Genomic DNA, 16,976 nt, shown 5'->3' with positions numbered 1-16,976 from the left:
CGAGTAAAATGGCAAGCCGAATGCAATCGTTCGATTAATTAATTAAATATTTATATATATCGAATAAAAAAGCGAGTCGGAATGCAATCAGTCGTATAGTGAATTAAATATTTATATATATCAAACGAAAAGATGAATCGAAATGCATTCGTTCGATTAATTCGTTAAATATTTTTATATATAATATATTTATATTTATATATATATTAAATATTTATAAATATTTATATATATAAATATTTAACGAATTATCGAACGAATGCATTTCGATTCATCTTTTCGTTTGGTATATATAAATATTTAATTCACTATTCGACTGATTGCATTCCGACTCGCTTTTTTATTCGATATATATAAATATTTAATTAATTAATCGAACGATTGCATTCCGATTCATCTTTTCGTTCGATATATGTATATGTATAGAAAAATATTTTTTTCATCTTTGAACATTACACTAGAAGAAGATTACAGGAACATTACACTAGAAGAAGATTACAAGAACATTACACTAGAAGAAGATTACAGGAAGATTACAGTATCTTTCGCAATTGAATAATTTATTTACTAATAATATATATACATAAGTGTCTATATCTTGCTATTATACAGGACTGGTGTTACCGGCATTTCGCGCACATAGCACGGAACAAAACCAGAAATTGTGAACATTATATGTTACCCTCTGAGGACATTCATGGATTTTGGCTTTGTAGTTCATGTCCACGTTTGTAATGTCTACAGAGGGAGTATCGCTTGCAGAAATCTAACCTAAAAGCGGGCCATGACACATGACACCTCTCAGTCTTCTCTTTAGCTGATTTCTCGAGTCTCCTCGAAAGTGATTGTGATTACCGTTACATTCGTGTTCAGTGGGCGGAGAATTGATAGAATCTTATGTTTACAAAAATTTCATAAATTATTACGCCAAGTGACGGATTAATCGATTTCGAAAATGGTATGTGAAATGTATAATTATATGTTTATAATTATGTAAATTACAAATCAATTAATGATAAAAATACAGATAAATATAGAGAGGAATATGCTCCAAAATGTCATCTCGTGCGATTGACATTTCCACTTTAATCAGGTGGTTGATAGACATTTGATAAATTCAAACATATTTGATTATAAGAAATTAATAAATTAGAGAAGCTGTGCCTTTTATCTTTATATTACATAAAGATCACTGTTATTAAATAATGTATAAAATATTATTAATTATCTTATATTCACAATGATATAATAAGAATTGTATTGACAATATCTTATATTTTTATAGATACGTTTTATCCTTATACAAAATAGAGCGGGTAAGACTAGATTAGCAAAATGGTATATGAATTTTGATGATGATGAAAAACAAAAGTTAATAGAAGAAGTTCATGCAGTTGTTACTGTCAGAGATGCAAAACATACAAACTTTGTCGAAGTGAGTTTGACAAGATATCTGTCTGAGAAGACTGTCTTCTTGTATTATATGTGGATTATACAGCTAGTACATATGTACATATATAAAATAAACATATGTTTCAGTTCCGTAATTTTAAGATAGTGTATAGGCGATATGCAGGCTTATATTTCTGCATTTGCGTGGATGTTAATGATAATAATCTCTGTTATTTGGAAGCAATTCATAATTTTGTTGAGGTGTTGAACGAATACTTTCACAATGTATGCGAGTTGGATTTAGTCTTTAATTTTTACAAGGTATCATTCTCTTTGGGTATATTTTTAAGTTAATATCACAAAGTTTTATATATTACTTGATTTAATTATACTATTTATTTTCTAGTATGTATAATGTGATAATTATTTTAGGTGTATACCGTTGTGGATGAAATGTTCTTAGCTGGTGAAATCAGAGAGACAAGTCAAACCAAAGTACTGAAACAACTCTTAATGTTAAATTCTTTAGAATAAACACACTCATTTTTGGCTTTATATATTAACGAATGCTTCATCTGAATATGTATAATATGTCAAAAGTGGATGTCATAATATGTAGATATTATATTGCATAAAATACATGTATAAATATTCTATGTAATGATATAATGATCTTGATGACTTAGATGATTTTCAATAATTATGTATTTTATGTAAACATAATATATAATCTCTATGTGAATTTTATGTTATGATTTGGACAGAAAAATGAAAGAAAAATACCAACATTCAAAATATGACAAACTATTATAGCAATAAAAGACCAAGTAGAAGGAATATATAAAGTATATCCTTTGTTTTAAGCATGTAATAAATCTTGTAAATACGTGATAATATCCATATAAAATGTCTTTTTATTGTTACATACATGTTTCACATTTATATTAAAATAGAAAAATGTTTTTCTCACTATAGGATTACTTATCTCTATAAGAGGCAGATGTAAGATTAAATTAATATAATTTTTTTATATTTATTTTTAAAATCGAAATATATGTACAAAAAGTACTTTCATATATAAGAAATATTATCATTTAATAGAAAAAATTGTAGTATATAATTTATAATTTTTTATATATCTTTGATTTACTTACATTGGCATAATCACGTTAGATTGACACAATATGATCGCAAGAACGAGCAGTATAATTAATATTATAAATTTATCAAGGATATCTCTAATTGATTCAAAAATAGATCACAAAGTTGCTTAAGATCTGTGATGAAGAGGGTAGAAGAGATAATTTATATTATATAAATATATCTTACATAATATACAGTAGAACTCTCTAATCAGACAACTTTGTACAATTACTATATTAAGTCGCGCTTTAGTAAACTCGCGATTGCAGTATGGCTTTCTGTAGCAAAGTACAAAACGTCGTATTCACTTCTTGACACAATAAATTTGTCATTCTGTCGCCTAGAGCTGCCTGTGCCGAACTGACTCTACCAAGTTGAAGCAATAAACCTATGGTATCCTCGGCCAATGGAGGAAATGCTAGGCATATCCGCGTCAACGATGATAATACCGGCATGAAAAGAACGAATCGATCTTTGGCAGATAATACTCCTAATAATGTTATCAAAGTATTGATCGCCAGTCGGCAAACGCTCAAAGCCTTTGGTAAAGCATATTGAATCGCCAGATGCGAAGCCAAGTCAACCGCGAATACTTGTTTTTCCGGTTCAGGCTGCGACAACAATTCCGGGATCCAATCGAGACATATGTGCATAGATGGAATTCCGGAAACCGTTATCGGCAATAATTCCCGTGGATAGCCCTGCGGATAAAAGATATTCGCCTTGATATTGAAGGATAAATTACAAATAATTAATTTTAGTAGAGAAAAAGAGAAAAAGAAAGAGATTTAAATAGTCGCGATTGAGATATAAAATAGATAGAGCATAATATATATTATTACACATATAATTTATATCATTAAGATATTATTTATGTTAAGTTGCATGATATTTATTATTATAAGCATACCTGAAAGTGAACTAACTTGGCCAGAGACGGATCAGCTATGAATACTTGATGTAAATACGAGCATACAACACTCCGTATTTCTCGGAGTGACCACATTTGTCCAGGAGTATTCCTGTCTTCCGTAGTCTCCAGACATGCTTCTAATAAAATTTGTACTGCCGCACTTTCCTGGCCACTCACTAAAGCTATTCTTAAATCTTCTCTCTCTGTTTCGCTTGTTAGTTGTCCGATTTTCTCGGTCAAAGGCTTATCTTGCATATGTCTGGATAACTGAGATCGCGACGCGGCCAATGTAGCTTGCAAAATCCTATTGAATATAATTTGATTATTTTTATTATTATGAAAATAATTTAAAATAACTTTTATTTTTAGATTTATTTAACGATAATCATTTTTCAATTTACCTAAGAATCACAGATAAAATCGGCGCGCATCTGAAAACTCTCGTGTCACATCTGAGTACTTGCAACGGATCCAATACAATATTATCTTGTGTTAAGAAAACATTTTTTACTATTAAATTTTCTATTAATAGCGCGTTTATGGAAAGAACCCACAAACAACGCGGTAGCACGGTATTAAGCCTGAGCCATACTTGTTTGTAAAGTTCTGAAATTTAAAAAATTTTGTAAATTTTTCATAAAGTATAATTTAAATGTGTTGATTATATCAATAATTATAATTAATAATGTATTTATTATTTTAATGATTATAATTAATATTAATTATTAATAAAATAACAAATAAGAGAAAGAGAATTCTTGAAGCACATTAAATGATTGAAAAGTTATTAAATGATTATTAAAATAATGTAAAGTTACCTTGTATATATCTAGGAACTTGTTCATCAAGAATATCTTTAAAATAATGTACAATCAGCTCAGCGTGAGGCCAGATTTCAGTCGGTTTCATTGTCATTAATTGTCTCAATAATCTTCCTGTCCTCGAGGGACAAGTTTTAATATGACTGAAAGCTTCGACGATCGCGATGTCGCTGATTTTTGTGTTCTCATAACTCGCGATTGGAGAATCTATATTGATCATCTCGTCATCGAGCCAATCGTCCACCAGGGATAAATGCGGGAAGTGAGTGGCCAATAGCCGAAGAAGTGGCGAAAATAAACTGGCGTAGTTCATCTGATCCCGTTGAACTAATTGTAACAAATATTTAATTGGTAATTCGGATAAAAATTCCGTCGAATACGACTTGACCTTTCTGCCTTGCGATATGAAGGTATGCATGTTGGACAATCTTACATCCTCGTATAACAAAAGATAATACAGCAGCAATAACTGAGATGTGAGCGAAGGTTTCGAAGTGTTAATGTCCATATTATCGATGTCTACTTGCATAATGTTAACGGAATTCTTCTTAAAATCGAAATTCGCTCCAAATACGCTATTCTGATATACCCGGCGGATTTCGTTTTCAGTGATAGGTTTATTCGTATGCTCAGACGTTTTGTTATTTGTCACTAAGATTGAATTTACGTACACTTCCACCAGAGCCGGTAGAACTGGATGCAGCGGTGGCACACTCGCACATATTTGCCGGTATATCCAATTCTTGATGGGTACCCGATGTTTTGCAAACGCCCGTGACTTCAGCAACTGATGGATACAATGAACCGGTAGAAATCCAGGAATATTAGCATTCAGATTCGCCGTGACCGGTACCTTGACGGCATGAGCGGTGACCACTTGTTCAGTAAAAATTTCTTGCATGAAGATCTGTTTGATCCGCGTGAGATTGTTCGGCCTAATGGGTATCTTCATGCCGAGAGTGGCACAAACTAGTTCGCAGATTGCCGATAGCTGATTGCTGTGAAAGTGTATCGCCATCAGCAGCAGCATCTCACCGAAACTGGCCGTAACACCGCTTGCACTCTCAAAATAGGCTTCCTCGCGTACCAGCCACTGTACCCACTCGATGCTCCGTTTCTCTAGATTATGATGACCGATCAGTGAAGGACAGGCTATCAACATGCACAAACCGAGGGAAACGAATCTGACACCGGCCGGCGATGGCGGCGGATGTGACGTTAGTAACTGAACGATCATCGCCACCTCGTCATCTTGAAACTTGATGCCGCCGATACCTCTCAGAGCGCAGTAAAGCCTCAATAGTGCGCTTGCTTGCACTACCTGCGATTCTGCTAATTGACTATCCGTACTCTGAGAAGCGATTGTTTGTAATCGTTTGAGCAATTCTTCCCGCAGCGATTGCAAGGCCGTTTGAGACTCCCATTTACGCTTCTGACCATTCCGGATAAACATTGCAATCCACGAGCGTACCTGTTGATCGCTTCCTAATAACAAACCTGACACAAAAGCAACGACATCACTCTCGGGCTGCGAGCTGTTTGCGTTTTCATGTTCTAGACTCAAAGTGATAGCCAAAGCGGGCATCCTGCACAATTCCACACATTTTGCCCTGACTGCCAATGCTTGACTTGGATTCATCTGAGAGAGCAGCGTGATAGCTTGCGTCCTGATTCTACCTAATGCGGATTCTTCTTGTCGCTCCCCATTAGCAATTAAGTGCGCGCACACCTCTGAAAAGCTATCCGGACTATTGGCAACAATCCAGCAGATAATATCTGGACCATGCTTGACATGCAGCAAGGTCTCTGTAATATCAAGAATAGACAGCAATGTTGGCAATTCAGCAAGTGCTATGCAGATGACGTAGCTTATTTCCTCCATGTAGACTGCATTGTCGAATAAGTCTGACTGCTTGATCTGAAACTCCTGATTCTTTTGCAGTTCTTGTATCTGAGATGCTATAAATAGGATCTCACTGAGCACCAGTCTAATCCTGCGAATGGATTCGCTGCGCTCAAACTCCAGAGCCAGGCCACTTGATAAAGACTGTGCCAATACGCTGTCCCGTTGCACACTACCCAGCTTTTGCCTAGAAAAGACAATTATGTATAAAATTATTATTGAGATATATAAAAGCTATATATTAAAAATGATAAATTTTTAAGTTACTTAAAAACGAAAAAATAGAAATAATAAAATATGCCTCTTTAGCAAAATTTTATATCACTTTGACATGTAAAAATATAATAAAAGAAAATATATAGGTATATATTAACCTCAACTGTTGTTCCTGTCGGACGTCAGTTTCGAGCGCGTGGAAATCAATAGATAACAGGGCAATAATAGAATTGACGGATTCGATGCCCGATAATATTGTTAGAACCTGCTTCCTACCTTCCACGCATTCCTTCGTTATGTCAAGCGGCGAGATGAGGCTCATTCTAACCAAACACGGCAGGATGGGTCTGATCTCCTTGTGGGAACATAATGATAACTCCATGATATCAACATTTTGTATTGCCGTGAATACTCGCGGCGACACGCGAGTACTTTCATACATCTTACTAGCGAGTTTCTTTCTTTAATTATCACATAAAATGATTATAATCAGTGTATCAGTTTCCCTTTACAACCAGTCGCGGTAATGTTAGAACCACAGGTGACTGAAGAGCATTTTTATCGCGCATGCGTAATGCAACATCTATAAAAGCGCGAAAATATTTGATGAATTTTGGTCAAAGAATGATAAATTGATAAGTTAATATATTAGTAACTCGTTATTAAAATACATGCATTGTAAAATCAATGTACAAAAGACAACAAAAAAAAGAAAATTATAGGTTTACGAACTCAGATAAAAGCATATTTTTAAAGATTAAATTTTTCATAATTGCATTTATATTTGTTGCGTGTGTATTCAACACACATGCCTAAAAAAATATTTAGATAAAAAAACAATTGATATATATTACAATCAACGTTCCTTTGTATTATACCTTGTATATTACAGTATAAAATTGTAAAGTATATATTAAATTATACATATGCGTACATATCTTTCATTTATAACAAATATACAAATTTTTCAAGCATCTTGAGAATACACAACACCCAATTGTTTGCGAATTTCATCCTCCAGTCTCGCTAGTAATAAAGATGTATCATGCGTTATCTTCGGACTTTCTATCAAACCTATATATACAAAAATATTTTATATTAAAATCTATAAATATATAAAATATATATATTTTATATATATTTTATATATTTATATACATTGTATATAAATAAACTTTTATTATAAAAAAATTTATATTCAATATAGTAATTTATAAATATATTTATATCATAATTTATTTTTCGGTAGTATTATATATATATGTAATTAGTTATATATATGTAATTTACAAATTTCATACAGAGACACTTTACCTTTCAGGATGCACGCACGAGCTTCGGCGGCTTCATAAGAAAGTCCAGCAGAATTTATAAAGTTGATTTTATGATTTAATTGAGGCAGGGGAAAGTTCAATGTACCACTCGGTAGTTCGACCGTTGTCGGACACCAGAAATTCGGCACTTTTATTATACCCTTGGTACCGCAAATAGACGCATCATTTGTTAAATTGACAAATCCCTGTGTCGTGATGGTCGCGGTGCGATTCCCTTTATAGAGCAAAGTAGCTGACATGGATATATCGACGCCATCCTCATTTAAAACTCCGGAGGCTTTTATACTTTCTGGCATTTCATTATTGTAGACCAAGCAGACAAATTGTAAACAGTAAATGCCAAGGTCCAGAATCGTGCCGCCACCCAGTTCCTTTTTACTGAAATATGCGAATCATGCAAATTAATTAATCGATTAATGAATCTAGAAAATAGCTTAAGAAAATTAATCATTTCATTTTTTAGAGACTTTAGACAATCGTTATCTTTTTCACTTTTCTTTTTCTATTCGTATATATTTTAACTTAATAAACTTTATACGAACACTACACGATATACGTTAGATAGTCCGAAACCGAAGGACGCCGTCACTTGATGAATATCACCGATGTTGCCGGATGCGAGTTCTTTTCTAATGGCATCATACACAGGGAAACAACGGCTCCACACAGCTTCCATCAAAAACAGCTTCTTGCTTCTTGCATAATTGATCAATTCTGTAGTCTGTTTCAAATTCATTGTCAACGGCTTCTCGCATAGAATATGCTTGCCATGCTTTAACATCATCATTCCGATATCAAAATGTTGAGGATGGATCGTACCGATGTATACAATGTCTAAACAAAAAAACAATAAATATAAATATATAGGTTTATGTGTAAAAAATTACTTAACATACATATTTTTATCTTTATACGCAATATTATGCTTCAAATATTTCTATCTAGACTTTGTTAAAGTTTAGATGGAAATTTTTGCAGTGATGGATGTGTAAAATACGCGAATTCTTATTATTATGTATTAATAAAACCGAAAAATCCAATGTTACTGCATGCGAGTACCAATATCTTTATCCAAAGCCAATTTTTCGTAATCATCGAAAGCCTTCGGGATGTTGTGGAGATTCGCAAAATCTTGCGCGCGTGATAATTGTTGCGCTGCGACAGCAATTAACTTGTGCTCGTTCGCCGGCAAAGTATGCAACGCCGACACAAAATCGTGCGAAATCTTCCCCGCGCTGGCGATGCCCCATCGTAGAGTAGCCATCTAAATTTATTTGAGTACAAAATTAATTTTAAAACATTTTTCATTATTACTAATATATGCATGAAATATTAATTCTTTCAATATGACATTTCGATATCTTTGGCAAAGGTAAAATTTTATTTTCTAGTGTTTTAAAAATGTACTTTTTTTCCAAAATTTGAGGAAAAAAGGAAATATTGAAAATTTTAGAATGCATATTAAAAAATTAATAATAGTATAATATTTAGAAATAATAGTGTTTTTCGAAAATAACTATTAAATTGGTTAAAGGAGTTGTATTTGCCTGAGTATTACTTTATTTAACTGGTGTTGGAATTGTAAATTAGGATTGTAAAAATTATTTTTTTAATAACTATGTAAAAATATAATTCTTTTTTTTGTGTCATGAAATAAAATATAAAATTAAAGAAAGTAATACTTTAAGCAAATACATTCTTTAAAAAATACATTTTTTCAAAAAAGAATTGATAATTTAAGAGATTATCTCTTTCTACTAACATGTATCTTTTTGCAGCATTATCAGATAAATAAGTGCAATAACAAACTCTATTATAAACATATTTGTTTAAACAAATATAAAATTGCAAATTTCTTTTCTTCTATGATATTCAATATTTTTAATATTTTCTCGATTTTTATTATTAATGCACTGGATGTAATTTTGCTGAATTCATTTTCAATGTTATAAAAAATATAAATTTTGTGATATTAATTGCTTTAAAATTATTTTCTAGTATCTTATTTTCGTATTTAGATTTGAAATCGTTCTAATTATAATAATTTTTATTATTTTGAACAATCTATTTTCGCCTTTGGCTAATATTACATTTGTCGTATGATAAACTTTTTAAGCACATTGATTGGCTGCGGGATAATAATTTGTTGAATCTTTAGAAATTTTCTATCCCGCAGCCAATCAATGTGCTTAAAAAATTTGTCGTATGACAAATATAATATTAGCTTTTGTCTTCATAATAAATAAATCTGAATTCGTACGCAACTTAACCTAATTTCTGTAATCTAATCTGTTTACATTTTTTAAATCTTTAATTATACAAGAAATAACGAAAGAAATTTGACATAATTACCATAGATAAAAGTCCTTTAAAGTAGAAAAAAGTAATTATACTTGTGCTGTCATAAAATCGAAGTATTTGTCACGATATACTCGAGTATACTACTAACCACTTGGCACGGTAGCCCTTTATATCGAAGCTGCTTATTATCAACTTGCATATACTCTTTTTCTTGCTCGGTGACTTTTAATCGACCTCCTGTTATGGATAAAAATCGTTAAGAATGTTTATGTCTTGTATCTTTCCACTTGTGATTTTAATTATGTAATTACCTTATCACGTATTTAATCTATTATCTGTCTCGCCACGCAAAATAAGGAAAATATTCGTGGTATAAAATATCAGTAAAGAAAATAAGCAATAGCTATAGTTTTTTAAAAGAATTACATGAAACATGTATACTAATCTAAATAATACATAATTTAATACATAACATTTGTAGGGAAAATTTTTCTCTTACAAGTTAACCTAACTAACCTAAAAAATTATTCCGTAATTATTTTTATAATTATAATATGTAATTAATGAAAATACTTTTCCATACATAATTAATTTAAATATTTTCCTATGGATGATTAATTTAGATCATGCATTTTATATAAATTTCATCCACCTAATAATGCACGAGACACTGATCTGTATAATCGTGAAATTATAGAATTGTTACTATCTTCTATTCAAACATATATCCATAAGGTATGTGGAAAGTATATATATATCATTAATATACAATATAATTAATATTATTTTTTAAATTAACTTACAATTAGAATAATATGATAAAAGTGGAAATAATAGATATATATGCAACATGTAATAAATATATAATTCTATATGAAGTTTACCGTTATTATATACAAACTTTTTATTATATTGTCGCCATGAATATTCACGATGCGTGAGTACTTTCATATATCTCACTGGCGAGTTCTTTTCTTTAATATCAAAGTGATTATAATCGATGTATTAATTTTGCTCCACAACCAGTCGCGTAACAATGTGTCAAAACTACAGGTGACAGATCAGCTGACGAGATTTTTTTATCGCGCATGCGTGATACCATATATACAGAGACGCGTAAATATTTGAATTTAGATAAAAAAAAAAAAACGATAAATAGATAAATTAATGTTAACATATTAGTATCTCGTTGTTAAAATATGTCAATATGTGCATTATAAATTCAAATGTACAAAATGATTTTAAAAAACCAAAAATTATAGATTTGCGAACTTAGAACTAAATAAAAGCATATTTTAAAGATTCAATTTCCATATCAATTTTTTCCATATCAATATTTTATATAAATTTTACTTTATTTTTTATAGTTGCATTTATATAGGTTTGTGTGCGTATTCAACATACGTGTATAAAAAAAAACAATTGATATATATTGCAATTATGAATAAAAAATTTCTTTGTATTTATATATTACACATATCATAAGTATAATATATATATTAAATTATATGCATGCATATTTTATTTATAAAAATGTACAAGTTTTTCAATCATTTTAAGAATACCAAATATCCAATTGTTTGCAAATGATATCCTTTAATCCCGCTAGTACTAAAGACGTATCATGCGTCATTTTCGGACTTTCTGTGTAACCTACATATATAAAAATATTTTATATTAAAATCGATAAAATCGGTTATTTTTTATATGCAAACTTCAAAAAAACTTGTATTTTATGTAGTAATTTATATATATGTATATAATAATCTTTTTCTATTGTATCACACACACACACACACACACACACACACACACACACACAATTTGTAAATCTTATACAAAGAGACATAATTTACCATTTAGGATACATGTATAAATCTCAGTGATTTCATATACATAAGAAAATCCGAAAAAATTAGGGTCTATATTTGAATTCGGCAGAATCAAAAACTCCATTGGTGTTGGTCTATTCGATACTTCGACCCTTATCGGATACGTGAACTGTGGCACTTTTATAATACCATGGGTGCCGAAAATACGTGCTTCACTCGGATCTAAACCTTGTTGCACACTATTTCTCACCAGAATGTTCGCGATACGATTCCTTTGATAGCATACCCTAATCATTATAGATTTTATGTTACCATCCTGAATTCCTTTATCTCCTATTATAATCGTTGGCAACTCATTATTGTAGACCAAGCAGACGAATTGTAAACAGTGAAATATGGAATCCAGAATCAGCTCGTTCACTTGGCTACTGAAACATAAGAATCATAAAAATTAACTTTCGATTAATGATTAAGAGAAAACAGCTTGAAAAAAATTAATCATTTCATCGTCCTTCAGAAAATTATCTTTTTTTAGTTCACTTTTTTTATTCGCATATATTTTAATTTAATAAACATTATACGAACATTGGAAATTCATGTGTTTCCAATATATCCATACTATCAACGTCACCAATATTGCGGGATTCGATTTCTTGCCTGATGAAATCATACGCGGGGAAGAAACGGCTCGCCATAGCCTCCATCAGAAACAACTGCTTGGATTGTGCATAATCGATCAAGTCTGAAGTATTTTCCCACTTCAGTGTCATTGGCGACTCGCACAGAACATGTTTGCCATGTTTTAACATTAACATTGCGGTATCGAAATGTTGAGAATTGATTGTACCGATGAATACAATGTCTTAAAAAAAAGAAAACAATAGATGTAAATATACATATTGCAACGCAAAAACTTGATATATATGTTTATCTTTATCTATACGCAATATTATGCTTTAAACATTTCTATTTCTAGACTTTATGTTAAAGTTTAGATGGAAATTTTTTGCGGCGATGGATGCGTAAAATATATACGCGCAAGTTCTTATTAATACGAATTAATAAAACCAAAAGATCCTATGTTATTGCGTGCGAGTACCAATTTCTGTATCCAAAGCCAATTGTTCATAATTATTGTAGACCTTCGGAATGTGGTACGTGTTCGTGAGATCCTCTACGTTTTGCGCTGCGATGGCGATTATCATATGCTCGTCCTTCGAGGTATGCTCCAACGCCGATATAAAATCGCGTAATTTCCGCGTTATGCCGGCGATGCCCCATCGTAGAGTATAATTTGACTTATTCTAAATTTATTCGACAAAATTAATTTTCTAAATTACACATAACATGCATGAAATATCAATTTTTTCGTATGTCAATATCCTCGGCAAAAGTAAAATTTCATTCTCTCGCACTTTTCTACAAAATTTGTGAAATTGAAAAAAAGAGAATATTGAGAATTTTAAAGAAAGTATTAAAAAATTAGCAATAGTGTAGTAAAAATAATATCTATAAAAATAATATTTCTATAGAAACTTATATAAGAAAAATGTTTTTTGAAAATCGCCGTTGAAACTTTTGAAGGAAATATGATATTAAAAGGATTGTAATTTTTTAAATAATTATATGTAAAAGTGTAATTCTTTATATCATAAAATGAAATACAAAATTAAAGAAAGTAATACTCTAAGCAAATATACATTCTTAAAAAAAAATTCAAAAAAAAATTGATATTTTGAAAAGTTTATCTCTTTCTATTAACATATATCTTTCTGTAGCATTATCAGATAAATATGCAATAATAATCTCTACTACATAAACAATTTTTTAAATAATTATAACATTACAACATTCCTTTTTTTATTTCTAAATTTTATTTATAAGCGTTTTAATATTCGTTATTTGTAAGCGTTTAAATATTCTCTTAGATTTTTAATTATTAATATGACCGCTATAATTTTGTTGGATTCGATTTTCAATGTTATAAAAAAATATAAATTTTGTGATATTAATTGCTTTAGAATAATTTTTCAGCATGTTTCTTTTCTCCGTATTTGGATTTAAAATCCTAATTATAACGACTTTTATTGTCTTTGACCTTCTGCCTTATTGTTATTTTCATATTTGTCTTTATATTATCTAAATTTTTATACATCTTAATCTAACTTTTGTAATCTAATTTTTGTTTAAATATCTGTGAAATCTCTAATTATACAAGAAACAACGAAAGAAATTTAACAATTGCCTAGGTAAAAAACTTCTTAAATTAGAAAGAGATAAATATTAAGTTACTCACATCTTGGTAAAATAAATATCTTTTCGACATAATTGGATAAACCAAGCATCTCGTACAGTAACTCTCTATATGTAGAAGGTGCCTATTATCGAATTGTATATATACTCAATTTTTTTCGTCGACTTTTAATCGACCTCCAATGTTATGGATAAGAATTGTTAAGAATATTTATAATTTACCATCTTTCCACATATGATCTTATACATAAATTATCTTTTTAAGTAATTACCTTATAATTTAATCTAATAATTCTCTTGTCACACAAAATATAGAAAATAATACTTATGGTATAAGATATCAATATATAAATAGATATATTCTTCCATATTTTTAAAAGGATTAAAAATATAAATCTGTATAATATTAATATACAATACTATATAAATCTAATACATAACATGTACAAGGAATTTTATTTTCTTACAAGTTAATCTAACTAATCAAAAAGATTATTCCATAATTATTTCTTCCATAATTCTTAATTAATGAAAATATTTTTCCATACATGAGTAATTTAGGTCACACATTTTGTTGTGAACATAGTGATTTCTCTTAAGGGAAATATTTTACATAAAGCTCGCCCACGCAATAATGCGTGAGACACTGGCCCATACGATCGTGAATCTGTAGAATTATTACTGTTATCACCTTCTAACCAAACATATCCATAAGGTATCTGGAAAGATATATATATATATATATATATCATTAATATATAATTATTATTTTTTAAATTATGATTTAGAATGAATATGATTAATAAAAAGTGGAAATAAGATATTTCATGCAAAATAATAAACATAGATAATTTTACCGTTGTTATATTCAGACCATTCCTTATATTGTCGCCAGGCAAGCCTACAATACGCTTGCATATATTTTGTTTTGGATTGTTGGGACATTTGGAAATGACAATGTCTCCTTTCTTGAGCTTTTGTAATCTCACTGATATTCGTTCCATAATTAATACATCGTTAGTATATAATGTAGGCTCCATGGATGGACCACTGCACTGTAATTATCGACATGCATGTATATTTCTCATTTTTCCTTTGTAAGAAATGTATCAATTTATATCAAGAGATTTTTAGTTGTGCGTTTTATTATATATAATATATACGGTATGATAATATAACATTTTATTTATAAAAGGTAAATTTACTGTACATTGCTCTTTTATGAATCATAATTTTTTTTTCTAGACGAATTATAAAATACGATACGATGTGTTAAGTCTTAACTTTCTTCATATAAAAAATCTGTAGAAATTCTATAAAAATTCTATAGAATGTGGAAAAAATCAAATTATAAAATATAAGGAAATATCAACTCTCGTGTAAATTTTTTAAAAAATATATCGCGCTATATATATATATATATATATATATATATATATATATATATATATATATATATTAATACATACCACGACAATGTCCCCTATATATTCGTAAACGCAGTATGTCACACATGCACATTCTACGAATCCACGTATAACCTTATACAGAAATTGATTCAGTTGTAACATTATGTGTGCCACTCGTCTCGACAAGGAAGATTAATATTTCTCCTCATCTGATCTGTCAGAATCGTGTACATAACTCTCTTATATATCAAAACATGAAATCACATACATAATCAACATTTAATCTCCTCACATCTGACGTAATGTTGCAATCTTGCAATTGTGTCATTTTGCACTTTGACGGGTCTGTTCCTTTTAAGACACATTCCACTTACCGTTCGCATCGCTCGCGAGTATTATCTGTCTTTGTTTAACTCTCGACAAAGAACAAGGATGAAATGATATTGCGAGCGTTGCTAACATCAAATGGAATGTCCCTTTGATCTCATACGCTGCAGATATACTTTCCGCTAGAGATGGACCGCAAAAGTGTCAAATTGAACGTACGCTCAAAACGAAATACATAGATTATATTTAGATTATTAGGAGGAAAAGAAGGGGAAAATAAATTCAAAAGCAAAATACACGTAACGCGCTGCTAAAATAAATAAATCTTAAAAACTCTTGAAAATACAGCGTACAGTATGTATTATAAATTGCACGCGACATACGCGAATAAAGCATCGCAATACTGCCAACTGGCAAAAAATCAAATTGATCGCGCATCGCTAACTTCACTCTACATCGACTTTTGTCCAAACATATGTGGAGCGATTGCGATAAATGGCAATTATTCAAATAATTACGAAAAAGCGTGTATTATTTCCACGTTATTTCCAATCTCTCCAATTGCAATTATTACGAAAATAAAAACCGATTTCTATACAAACTTCGCCGAATTGGCACGCGATCTTTATTTTCGCGAATGGATGAAACGCGATATTTAAGATACAACGCTTTTTTCAAAAACTGACGTCGCTCAAACGGTGTCAATTTTAAATATAAATATCAAACGATCGCTACGATTATCCTGAAAAATATAGTACGATATAAAACTGAAATTTTGTATTTATATCCTAGAAAGAGCTATGTAAATCTATTTGAAAGATTTGGAAAAACAATCCTCTTGTTAAACGCGACAAGCAAATGTGACAAGCATACCTTATTCGGCGGTCGAGGGAGAGAGGAATTTTAGATAGAACGGATAGTAAGTTGGAAGGAGAATATCTTGCGGCGCGAATTAATTTGTCCTCCGGGGGAGGATCGATATCAATCCGAAGATTCCGCTGGAACTCTCGCGAAAGATCGCGGCGATGGGCGCATTTTCACGGGCGAATCGAACTGGAGCAACAACTGGCACGGGTTTCGCGGAGCGTCGCGCAGAATCTCGCGATATCTCGCTCAGAGAATCACCCCTTAA

At 30.7% G+C, this 16,976-nt stretch overlaps 5 protein-coding genes across 14 annotated transcripts; 1 reads left to right on the top strand and 4 right to left on the bottom strand.

The window, feature by feature from the left end:
• Nucleotides 1-768: 768 nt before the first annotated feature.
• On the top strand, nt 769-2,229 carry LOC105257168 (AP-2 complex subunit sigma). Its single transcript, XM_011267620.3, has 4 exons — nt 769-958; nt 1,286-1,435; nt 1,540-1,713; nt 1,825-2,229. The coding sequence occupies exons 1-4, from the start codon at nt 956-958 to the stop codon at nt 1,924-1,926; spliced, it is 429 nt and encodes a 142-aa protein (XP_011265922.1). The 5' UTR covers nt 769-955; the 3' UTR covers nt 1,927-2,229.
• Nucleotides 2,230-2,526: 297 nt separating this feature from the next.
• Nucleotides 2,527-6,953, bottom strand: LOC105257166 (integrator complex subunit 2). 2 transcript variants are annotated; one of them, XM_011267618.2, is made up of 5 exons: nt 6,547-6,953; nt 4,267-6,359; nt 3,850-4,054; nt 3,446-3,752; nt 2,527-3,236 (listed from the first exon to the last, which is right to left on the bottom strand). In XM_011267618.2, exons 1-5 carry the CDS (start codon nt 6,828-6,830, stop codon nt 2,784-2,786), a joined length of 3,342 nt encoding a protein of 1,113 aa, XP_011265920.1. In that variant the 5' UTR covers nt 6,831-6,953; the 3' UTR covers nt 2,527-2,783. The 2 variants fall into 2 exon arrangements, with proteins under 2 accessions (XP_011265920.1, XP_011265921.1); XM_011267619.2 differs by having other exon boundaries at nt 6,665-6,754.
• Nucleotides 6,954-7,234: 281 nt separating this feature from the next.
• Nucleotides 7,235-11,073, bottom strand: LOC105257165 (trans-1,2-dihydrobenzene-1,2-diol dehydrogenase). Of its 5 annotated transcripts, none has more exons than XM_025413367.1 (6): nt 10,925-11,073; nt 10,172-10,260; nt 8,782-8,986; nt 8,265-8,556; nt 7,703-8,100; nt 7,235-7,462 (listed from the first exon to the last, which is right to left on the bottom strand). In XM_025413367.1, exons 2-6 carry the CDS (start codon nt 10,220-10,222, stop codon nt 7,356-7,358), a joined length of 1,053 nt encoding a protein of 350 aa, XP_025269152.1. In that variant the 5' UTR covers nt 10,223-10,260; nt 10,925-11,073; the 3' UTR covers nt 7,235-7,355. The 5 variants fall into 5 exon arrangements, with proteins under 5 accessions (XP_025269152.1, XP_011265918.1, XP_025269153.1 ...); XM_011267616.3 differs by having other exon boundaries at nt 10,075-10,260; nt 10,925-11,013; XM_025413368.1 differs by lacking the exon at nt 10,925-11,073 and adding an exon at nt 10,335-10,471.
• A 437-nt stretch (nt 11,074-11,510) lies between these two features.
• LOC105257164 (trans-1,2-dihydrobenzene-1,2-diol dehydrogenase) lies at nt 11,511-14,349 on the bottom strand. Of its 3 annotated transcripts, none has more exons than XM_011267615.3 (5): nt 14,152-14,349; nt 12,955-13,159; nt 12,441-12,717; nt 11,880-12,280; nt 11,511-11,676 (listed from the first exon to the last, which is right to left on the bottom strand). In XM_011267615.3, the coding sequence occupies exons 1-5, from the start codon at nt 14,179-14,181 to the stop codon at nt 11,579-11,581; spliced, it is 1,011 nt and encodes a 336-aa protein (XP_011265917.1). In that variant the 5' UTR covers nt 14,182-14,349; the 3' UTR covers nt 11,511-11,578. The 3 variants fall into 3 exon arrangements, with proteins under 3 accessions (XP_011265917.1, XP_011265916.1, XP_025269154.1); XM_011267614.3 differs by having other exon boundaries at nt 11,880-12,283; nt 14,152-14,348; XM_025413369.1 differs by lacking the exon at nt 14,152-14,349 and having other exon boundaries at nt 11,880-12,283; nt 12,998-13,153.
• A 203-nt stretch (nt 14,350-14,552) lies between these two features.
• Nucleotides 14,553-16,961, bottom strand: LOC105257163 (mitochondrial inner membrane protease subunit 1). 3 transcript variants are annotated; one of them, XM_025413370.1, is made up of 4 exons: nt 16,718-16,961; nt 15,578-15,731; nt 14,966-15,163; nt 14,553-14,827 (listed from the first exon to the last, which is right to left on the bottom strand). In XM_025413370.1, the coding sequence occupies exons 2-4, from the start codon at nt 15,677-15,679 to the stop codon at nt 14,666-14,668; spliced, it is 462 nt and encodes a 153-aa protein (XP_025269155.1). In that variant the 5' UTR covers nt 15,680-15,731; nt 16,718-16,961; the 3' UTR covers nt 14,553-14,665. The 3 variants fall into 3 exon arrangements, with proteins under 3 accessions (XP_025269155.1, XP_011265914.1, XP_011265915.1); XM_011267612.3 differs by lacking the exon at nt 16,718-16,961 and adding an exon at nt 15,810-16,090; XM_011267613.3 differs by lacking the exon at nt 16,718-16,961 and adding an exon at nt 15,892-16,090.
• Between the last annotated feature and the right edge of the window lie 15 nt (nt 16,962-16,976).

This window comes from Camponotus floridanus, unplaced genomic scaffold (assembly GCF_003227725.1).
Source record: "Camponotus floridanus strain SB8 unplaced genomic scaffold, Cflo_v7.5 scaffold66, whole genome shotgun sequence".
NCBI classification, from domain to species: domain Eukaryota; kingdom Metazoa; phylum Arthropoda; class Insecta; order Hymenoptera; family Formicidae; genus Camponotus; species Camponotus floridanus.
Note: the sequence above shows the minus strand (reverse complement) of the source record. Positions and strands in the feature narration are given on the sequence as shown.

Excerpts from the sequence above, each read along its gene's own strand:
- LOC105257168 (XM_011267620.3), top strand. Across the intron at positions 1,436-1,539 it reads AACATACAAACTTTGTCGAA|TTCCGTAATTTTAAGATAGT; the intron begins GTGAGTTTGACA and ends CATATGTTTCAG. Across the intron at positions 1,714-1,824 it reads TAGTCTTTAATTTTTACAAG|GTGTATACCGTTGTGGATGA; the intron begins GTATCATTCTCT and ends TAATTATTTTAG.
- LOC105257166 (XM_011267618.2), bottom strand. The coding sequence starts at position 6,830 with ATGTATGAAAGTACTCGCGTGTCGCCGCGAGTATTCACGGCAATACAA. Across the intron at positions 3,753-3,849 it reads ATTTTATCTGTGATTCTTAG|GATTTTGCAAGCTACATTGG; the intron begins GTAAATTGAAAA and ends TATATTCAATAG. Across the intron at positions 3,237-3,445 it reads CCAAGTTAGTTCACTTTCAG|GGCTATCCACGGGAATTATT; the intron begins GTATGCTTATAA and ends TTTTATCCGCAG.
- LOC105257165 (XM_025413367.1), bottom strand. The coding sequence starts at position 10,222 with ATGCAAGTTGATAATAAGCAGCTTCGATATAAAGGGCTACCGTGCCAA. Across the intron at positions 8,987-10,171 it reads AAGGGCTACCGTGCCAAGTG|ATGGCTACTCTACGATGGGG; the intron begins GTTAGTAGTATA and ends AAATAAATTTAG. Across the intron at positions 8,557-8,781 it reads GGCTTTGGATAAAGATATTG|ACATTGTATACATCGGTACG; the intron begins GTACTCGCATGC and ends TTTTTTGTTTAG.
- LOC105257164 (XM_011267614.3), bottom strand. The coding sequence starts at position 14,181 with ATGTCGAAAAGATATTTATTTTACCAAGAT. Across the intron at positions 12,718-12,954 it reads GGCTTTGGATACAGAAATTG|ACATTGTATTCATCGGTACA; the intron begins GTACTCGCACGC and ends CTTTTTTTTAAG. Across the intron at positions 12,284-12,440 it reads GAAACACATGAATTTCCAAT|TAGCCAAGTGAACGAGCTGA; the intron begins GTTCGTATAATG and ends CTTATGTTTCAG.
- LOC105257163 (XM_025413370.1), bottom strand. The coding sequence starts at position 15,679 with ATGTTACAACTGAATCAATTTCTGTATAAGGTTATACGTGGATTCGTA. Across the intron at positions 15,164-15,577 it reads ATATAGGGGACATTGTCGTG|TGCAGTGGTCCATCCATGGA; the intron begins GTATGTATTAAT and ends CGATAATTACAG. Across the intron at positions 14,828-14,965 it reads ATGGTCTGAATATAACAACG|ATACCTTATGGATATGTTTG; the intron begins GTAAAATTATCT and ends ATATCTTTCCAG.